The 9291-nt window shown below is 34.2% G+C and overlaps 2 protein-coding genes across 2 annotated transcripts; one reads left to right on the top strand and one right to left on the bottom strand.

The window, feature by feature from the left end:
* Positions 94-2773, top strand: LOC107605969 (alcohol dehydrogenase 1). The gene is made up of 10 exons (XM_016307929.2): positions 94-344; positions 472-608; positions 794-840; positions 1008-1333; positions 1430-1512; positions 1615-1690; positions 1820-1881; positions 1962-2057; positions 2161-2322; positions 2426-2773. Exons 1-10 carry the CDS (start codon positions 308-310, stop codon positions 2540-2542), a joined length of 1143 nt encoding a protein of 380 aa, XP_016163415.1. The 5' UTR covers positions 94-307; the 3' UTR covers positions 2543-2773.
* On the bottom strand, positions 3042-3617 carry LOC107607754 (proline-rich receptor-like protein kinase PERK1). Its single transcript, XM_016309661.1, has one exon. It carries the CDS (start codon positions 3615-3617, stop codon positions 3042-3044), a length of 576 nt encoding a protein of 191 aa, XP_016165147.1.

Below are 9291 nucleotides of genomic sequence, written 5' to 3'. Positions count from 1 at the left end.
TTTATTTAAATCAGAAAAAGAAAGTAAGTTGAATAATTGATGATGATAGGGCAAGGAATGTAGAGAGAAAACAAGAGAAAGGAAAAAGAGAGAAACCAGCAACAGAGTTACGTGTCTTTGTGTTGTGTGCGTTGAACCAGAAGGCGCCGCTTGTAAACAAAACCAGCGGTGTTTACTTACTAGTGGTTTAAAGAATCTTAACCCCTTACTATATAACCCAACCAGTGTTTTCCATTTCAACTCATCGATCAAATTTTCTCTCTCACTACTGAATTGAATTTTGTCTCTGTTCTTTCTGTGATTAATCATGTCTAACACTGCTGGTCAAATCATCAAGTGCCGAGGTTAGTCATCGTCTAATGTATCATCAATAGATCTAATTTAATCTAAGCTAATCCTCTTATTTTTACTCTTAATCGAGTTTTCAAAAACTAAATGGACTTGATTGGAATGTGGTTGTGCTTTTTTTAGCTGCGGTTGCATGGGAGGCAGGGAAGCCATTGGTGATTGAAGAAGTGGAGGTTGCGCCACCTAAGGCCGGTGAAGTCCGTTTGAAGATTCTCTACACCTCACTTTGCCACACCGATGTTTACTTCTGGGAAGCCAAGGTTTGAAATTTATATAGTGATGTAGCTTGATCACAAGTTGATTAGGGAATAGGGATTACTTTATGATTGTTTCTTCATTTCTCAATTTTTTTTCTTTGTTATTATTATTATTATAGCTATGATGATATGATTATTTTATGCATCACAAGAGTTTAATATGTTTCTATCTCTTTTCCCAATTTCAGGGCCAGACTCCATTATTTCCTCGGATATTTGGTCATGAAGCTGGAGGGTATGTCTATTCTCATCTGTTTTCTAAACTGTGTCACAAGAAATGAATCCCTCAGCATAAACTTCTTTGTATTAAGTTCTGTGATTCTTTACCATGTACATTGGTTCATTCATTATATCAAACAAGATTAAGAAAGTTAAAGAACAATGATATTGGTAACGGTGCAGGATTGTGGAGAGTGTAGGAGAGGGAGTGACTCATCTGAAACCAGGTGACCATGCCCTCCCTGTGTTCACCGGAGAGTGTGGCGAATGCCCTCACTGCAAGTCAGAGGAGAGCAACATGTGTGACCTTCTCAGGATCAACACTGACAGGGGTGTCATGATCCATGATCAAGAATCAAGATTCTCCATTAAGGGAAAACCAATTTACCACTTTGTTGGGACCTCCACATTCAGTGAATACACTGTGGTTCATGCTGGATGTGTTGCAAAGATCAACCCTGAAGCACCACTTGACAAAGTTTGTGTTCTCAGCTGTGGAATCTGCACAGGTTTGCAACATCATCCTAGATTAGTATATTTCCTCACATTTTGTTTGTTGGTGATTCTATTCTCTGACAATTCAGTTTCATTTTCATGTTTTGTAGGTCTTGGTGCCACTATCAATGTTGCAAAACCAAAACCTGGTTCTTCTGTTGCTGTTTTTGGACTCGGAGCTGTTGGTCTTGCTGTATGTTGCCCTCTAGTTTTCTTTGCATTGCAGTTTTTTTAGCTATGGATCAAAGGCATTAGTGAGTAGTGACTCTTGTTCTTTTTTCAATCCAAATTTTAGGCTGCTGAAGGGGCAAGGATTTCTGGTGCATCAAGAATCATTGGGGTTGATTTAGTTTCCAGCCGATTCGAATTAGGTATAATGCCATTCTCTCTGATTCAAATGTGATAGATGATTAAGCATAGAATAAATTGAGCAAGTTTCCCAAAACTACAAATTGTATTCACTTACTAATGCTATTTTCTCATTTTACTATTGTTGGCAGCTAAGAAGTTTGGGGTTAATGAATTTGTGAACCCAAAAGATCATAACAAACCTGTACAAGAGGTTAGTTCATTCTAAGTTTTTCTCCATAATTATTTATACTTTCATGGAAGAAAGACTAAGATGTTAATGTTGCTCAACAGGTAATTGCTGAAATGACCAATGGAGGCGTGGATCGTTCTGTTGAATGTACTGGCAGCATCCAAGCTATGATCTCAGCATTTGAATGTGTCCACGATGTAATTGAATCAGAACTGGTTCTTTTTTTAATTTGTTGCTATAATGTTGTTATGATATGTTATTTACTAATACTGAAACTTAAATATTTTCTTCCCTCTTCAGGGTTGGGGTGTTGCTGTTCTTGTTGGTGTGCCAAGCAAAGACGATGCTTTCAAAACTCATCCTACGAACTTCTTGAATGAGAGGACTCTCAAGGGTACCTTCTATGGTAACTACAAACCCCGAACCGATCTTCCTAATGTTGTGGAGAAGTACATGAGAGGGGTAAGCTTTTTAATTTTTATACTAAACTCTTCATTGTAGTCTTAACAAGTTGATATGTTTTTATTCATGTTGCTAATGGATCTCTTCATTGGTTATAATTCAGGAGTTGGAACTTGAGAAATTCATCACTCACACTGTTCCGTTCTCAGAGATTAACAAGGCTTTTGATTTGATGCTGAAAGGAGAGTCCATCAGGTGCATCATTCGGATGGACGAATAAGCTCAACAGTGAGGAAATTGTCCCTGATAGGGGACAGTTCTCTTTCAGAGAAAAAGAAAAAGAAAAAAACAAAAAATAAACATCTTATGTAATCCCTTTTAAAAGTTATCGAGTTTGTGGAGTTTGATTTTGAATGTAGAGAATGGATGATAGGCCTTTTCCTACTGCCATTGTGTAGTTTCTGTTTCTGATAAATAAAAATATCGTTGTCAAATTCTTGTTCTTGTGACATTTTTAGCATTTCTTTTATCTCAGTGGTATAGTTGCATGTCTGAATTCTTAGTTCCCAAATTGGCATGTTAATGTTGATGTGTGATAAAATGCAACCGTTTATGGTCTTATCAACATAGGAGTATATACATAATACATCTTCAACATGTTGAGAATTCATCAATTTTTACAAGGAGGATATCATTGAAAGAAGAAAAAAAAGAACAGCTTTTAAGTGTAAAAGATTAAGATCAATAACACACAAATCTTTCAATCAAGTCTTTTATTTTCAAGCTTTTTGCTGATGATCATGATCAGGGCTTCTAGGATCAATGCCTTCATTGGTAGTTGATGATTGTTTTGCATGCAAAGCATGACCAAATTCCTCATTCTTGATGATTTCTTCGTCAATGTGGACATCATCTTCAACTGATAGCACCACCACTTGCTCACCACAAGGGCCAGGCACAATGGCTTCAGTGACATGCCTGTGCTCATCAAAATGGATGATATCAGTTTCTTGTTTCTTCTTCTTCATCTTCTTGATCATGCAAAACAGAGCAAAAGCCAGCACTGAAAGGAACAAAAGGCCTCCAAAGGATACAAACACAATCACTATGATAGTTGGATGGTGGTTATCTGGAGAGGGTGGTGTTGGAACTGGGTATGGTGGTGGATGCACAGGGTGGTGCGGTGATGGTGGTGGGGGCGTGTGTGGTGGTGGAGGAGTGAAACAATGTGAGGGTGGTGGTGGTGGCGGCGGTGGCGGCGGTGGCGGCGGTGGCGGATAGTTGAAAGGGTGGGATGGTGGTGGAGGAGGGAACTGAGGGAAGTTGAAATGAATATTTGGCTGAGTAGATGCCATCAATTGATGAATATTTTTCAGTGTTTTTATCTGATCTTATGTTGTTTTCTGATGTTATGGCTTAATTGAATTTATATAGCAAGAACTTTGGGGTACGGATGCATTACAATAATAATTTGGATCTCATTCTGAAAGGATTGGTTGCAGTGAAAAACACTTGTGACTAGTTCCTTAGCTTGTTTTGCTTCTCCACATTCTTCTCTGTTTTTTATGTATTGGCCAAGACGTGTAAGAAACATTTTTCTGTAACTCGTTTACAAGAAAATCATCATTTCTCAGAAGACATATTCATGCCACCTTTTGATATGTGCAATATTTGGTATTTGAAATGTGTGTAAAACACTTGAATTCAGAACATTTCTAGATTTATGACTGACTTATTATCTTATTGTACATTTTGCTTTACCCTTTGAAGAAAACAAGATATATTGAACGGGATCAATTTATAATCCAACAAATTGCATAAAATCTGATAGACTTCATTTTGTCTGACTTTATTCTAGTTGATAATAATGACTGATGAGACTAACAGAGTTTCTAGATTAGAGTATAAAAATGAAGTAATAGAGGCAGTTCAGGTTTCATTCTTTAATATTTTGACATATAGTAACAGTAGTAATACTTTATGAGAATCACTTAACTAAAATAAAATTTTTGTGAAATAACTCAAATAAGTCACCATAATCAATTCTACAGACATAAAATCAAAAGAATTTGATTCCGATACATATTCGATAACCCTTCAAGATGGCACTAACACTCGAACACCGCCACAATTACAAAATCTTTGTAATCTAACGCTTATATTTAAAATCAAATTAAATGATTTTAACATCAAAGACGGGTATCAAAATTATATGATCACAAAGACATTTTACCAATAAAAAAATTGAAGCCGAGTCGCAATACTAAATAAAGGTGAATACTCAAATTCATCCTCGAAAGATTACGCGATCTTCATTTTCGTCTCCAAATAATTTTTTTAATCAAATTAGTCCAGGGGCGGAGCTAGGCTAACTATTTAAGGGGGCGGTGTTATATTTTATATTACTATTTCTATTGATAAAATTAAAAAAAAATAAATATATAATCTCAATCAAAATAAGACAATAATATATAAAAATTACTACTTACAGTTTTGTATCATGAAAAGGCTATTCGACGTTTTTTTCTATTTTCAAAATCATCTATAATTGAATTTGTGTCAAAAATAGCTGCTAATTCTTTTTCTATATAGATGACCAAATTGTCTGCAAGAAATTCATCAGCCATCTTACTTCGGAGTCTTGTCTTAACAATTTTCATTGCTGAAAAAGCTCTTTATGTTGTTGCTGTAGACACTGGTAGAGTCAAAATAAGGCGTATTAATCTATCAACCATGTGATAAGTTCTTGATTTTCCCGTTTCTTGCAACTTGTTGCACAATTCAGAAAGTGTACCAATGCCTTTCAAATGATTTGGTATATCATGCTAATAATGTTGCAACTGAGATTTCAAAATATTTAGCTCATTAGAAGGAAAGTCAAGGGGATAAAACTTTTCTGCTAACTTGCTGATTTCTTCAATATTGAATGATTTGAAATTGTCCTTAGGATCCAAAGCACAACTCAAAGTCAAAAGCTCTATTGTTTGCTCATTAAATCTACTATTCAACTCTTGTATTTGAGAGTCAATTGTTGCCAAGAATACATCTATTCGATAATGATGCTCAACTGTCACACTTGGATACTATAAATTTATACTTGATTATATATTCTTTTGGGTAAAGTATAGTTTTTGTTCGTGAAGTTTAAAAAAAATTTCAAAAATACCCCTAAGTTTTATTTTGTTTTAATTTTGTCCCAAAAGTTTTCGATTTGCATCAAATATATCTCTACCGGCTAAATTTTCAAAAAAATTAAGAGCAATCTAACAATAATATATGAAAATTATGCTTGATTTGCTTGTGTTGAGGGTTGTTCTTATGAAATTGTTGTTGAATTGGTCTTAAATCTTTTGAAAAATTAGCTGTTAGGGGTATATTTGATACAAATCGAAAACTTTTTGGACAAAATTGAAGCAAAATAAAACTTAGGGATATTTTTAAAACTTAGGTTAATACTCAAATTCGTCCCCGAAAGATTACGCGATCTTCATTTTCATCCCCGAATGATTTTTTTAATCAAATTAGTCCCTGAAAGATAAAAAATAAGTCAAATTAGTCCTTCTGTCAGTTGGGCGATGACGTGGCACGTTAAGTGCCACGTGGCAGGTCAGTGACATGTGTGGCATACCCAGGTCAATGTCACGTGTCACTTGACATGTAAAAAAGATTTTTATAGTCAAAATAGTCCTTGAAAGTCCAGAAGTAAGTCATTTTTATCCCTCAAATTTTAAAAATTAGTCAAACTAGTCCTTATATAATTTTTTTATTTTTTTTATAATATTAAATTTGAAATATTTTTTGATACTACTAATTTTAATAGAAATATAATTGACAAACAAAACATTAGTAATTGTATCTTTTCTTCTTAAAAATTTTTTTCAATAAAATTATCTCTCTCCTTTAATTCTTCTCAAAATCTCTCTTATTCTTTTCTATTCTAAAACATTTTTCTTATATACATTTCGCTGGAAAATATATATATATATATACTCAAAATTGAAATGTATGTATTTATTAACCTAAATAAAGTTATATACTCAAAATAAAAATTTATGTATGTTAAGCTAAACAAAGTTATACCACTATTTTTTTTCTACTACATCTTTTTTTTTTCTATTACGGTATTACTTACGTATAGAATGTAATGATAGTAATACTTAGAGTCAAAATTTGTGGATCTTCTTGAATTTTGACTCTAAGTATCACTACCATTACATCCTATATCTAAGTAATACCGTAATGGAAAAAAAATATAGTAAAAAAAAATAGTGGTATAACTTTGTTTAGCTTAACATACATAAATTTTGATTTCGAGTATATAACTTTGTTTAGGTTAATAAATACATACATTTCAATTTTGAGTATATATATATATTCCAACAAAATGTAATAATGTAAGAAAAATGTTTTAGAATAGAAAAGAATAAGAGAGATTTTGAGAAGAATTAAGGAAGAGAGATAATTTTATTGAAAAAATTTTTAAGAAGAAAAGATACAATCACTAATGTTTTGTTTGTCAATTACATTTCTATTAAAATTAGTAGTATCAAAAAATATTTCAAATTTAATATTATGAAAAAAAATAAAAAAATTATATAAGAACTAGTTTGACTAACTTTTAAAATTTGAGGGATGAAAATGATTACCATCTGGACTTTCAAGGACTATTTTGACTATAAAAATCTTTTTTACATGTCAAGTGACATGTGGCATGTCACGTCATCGTCCAACTGACAGAAGGACTAATTTGACTTATTTTTTTATCTTTCAGGGACTAATTTGATTAAAAAAATTATTCGGAGACGAAAATGAAGATCGCGTAATCTTTCGGGGACAAATTTGAGTATTAACCCTACTAAATAATAACAAAAGATTTCAATTATTGAAAATTATTTAATTTATCGTGTTTGTTTTTAGAAAAATGTATACATTATTAATATTTTTGTAAAAAATATTTTAACAATCAACGTCATCAATACTAATATCATTCCACCAAGAACATACACCTCACAAAATGATAAGGAGAAATAAGTATACACAAATGGAAGACCTAATTCCGATAGAGTTTACAAAAAAAGTTGTAGAAAAAAGAACATTAGAAAAATCTAAAAATAAATATTTGAGGAGATAATCTCTCTAACAACATACAAAAGAAAGAAGGAATAACAAGATAAACACAGAAAGAAGAAATAAAAATATAGTTTTCTATACTTATAATACCAACAAGTGTTAGTGTTGCAAGTGTGAGGAGTGTTGAAGTTAGTCCCACATCAAAGAAAGCATGGAAGAGTGAGGAGTTTATAAGATGAGAGACCCATTAACTTGACACCTTAAGGTTTTGAGTTGGATGTGGTGTCTTCTCATCTTATGTTCTCTCACTTGATTCCTCTCTGAATTCTCCCCGGTTGTCGAGAGCTCCCCACGGTTGGCCCAACAAAGTGGTATCTAGAACTTTGGTTGTTTATCTCTGTGCTGATTAAATGGAGGAAAATACTCATGGACCGAATATGGTCAAATTGAATTCTCAAAATTATTCAATTTGGAAGACCCTCATGGAAGATATGTTGTATAGCAAGGACTTGTATGATCCTGTGGAAGGGGATAAATCCAAAAGTACCAAATCCGATGCTGAATGGAAGAAGCTGAATCGGAAGGCAATTGCTTTGATTAGGCAATGGCTTGATCTTAGTGTGTATCCACATGTTGACACCGAAACGAATGCTGAGAAGATGTGGAAGAAATTGAAAGAGTTATATGAGAGGAAGAATGTGCAAAACAAAGCATTCTTGATTAGGAAGCTTGTCAATATGAAGTATGTTGAAGGTAAATCAATGCCGGAGTACTTGAGCATTTTTCAGGAGACGGTGAACCAACTGACAAATAATGAAATCACTTTGAATGATGAGTTGCAAGCCTTGTTGTTGTTGAGCTCTTTGCCTGATAGTTGGGAAGTTCTGGTTGTGACACTGACTAACTCAGCTCCAAAAGGAAAGTTGACGTTAGCAATGGTTAAAGAGAGCATGTTGAATGAAGAAGGCAGAAGAAGAGAGCGAGGTTTGACTAATGCCTCCTCCCAATCAGAAGCACTTGTTTCAGAGTCACGGGAGAGAAGTCAAAGTAGAAAACCTCACAGTTCTGACAGGTCAGAGAGTCGAAGCAAGTCAAGAGGAAAGTACAAGCCAAGAAAAGAGTTCATTTGTCACCATTGTGGTAAGCCGGGGCATATCAAGAGGTATTGTAGGTTCTTGAAAAGAGAACAATCAAGGGAAAGAAACGAAGACAAAGGTAAAGATAGTGATAAAGAGACTGCTGCTATTGTTTATGAAGATGTTCTTATCACATATGATGAAAATTATGTGAATCTTGTCTGTGATGATTCCACTTGGATTATGGACTCTGGTGCCTCATGTCATGTCACTCCGAGGCGTGAATTTTTCACTTCCTATACTGCTGGAAATTTTGGCAAGATCAAATTAGGAGATAAAGGAGTGTGTGATATCATTGGTATGGGTGATATGTGGCTTGAAACTAATATGGGATGCAAGTTGCAGTTGAAGAATATTAGGCATGCGCCAGATATGCGGTTCAATCTCATTTCAGTGAAAGCATTGGATCAAGAAGGGTATTGCACTTCCTTTGGTAGTGGAAAATGCAAGATTACCAAAGGAGCTCTCATTGTTGCTAGAGAAGACAATAGCCTCACTACTCTCTACCGGTTGCAAGCAAAGTTGTGCAAAGAAGATGTGAATGTAGCTGATGATTCCTCTTCTGATTTGTAGCACATACGTCTTGGTCACTTGAGCGAGAAAGGACTAAGCGTCTTGGCCAAGAAGCACTCACTTCCAGTGAAAGGTACAAATTTAAATACTTGCACTCATTGTTTTGTTGGAAAGCATGCTAGAGTATCATTTCATAATTCTGGACCTCATAGGAGATCACATGTTCTAGATTTAGTTCACACTGATGTTTGCACTATGGATGCTAAGACACTAGGTGGTGCATCATATTTTGTTACTTTTATTGATGATT

This window comes from Arachis ipaensis, chromosome B07 (assembly GCF_000816755.2).
Source record: "Arachis ipaensis cultivar K30076 chromosome B07, Araip1.1, whole genome shotgun sequence".
NCBI classification, from domain to species: domain Eukaryota; kingdom Viridiplantae; phylum Streptophyta; class Magnoliopsida; order Fabales; family Fabaceae; genus Arachis; species Arachis ipaensis.
The sequence above is the reverse complement of the archived record's forward strand: the minus strand, read 5'-3'. Positions and strand labels throughout refer to the sequence as shown.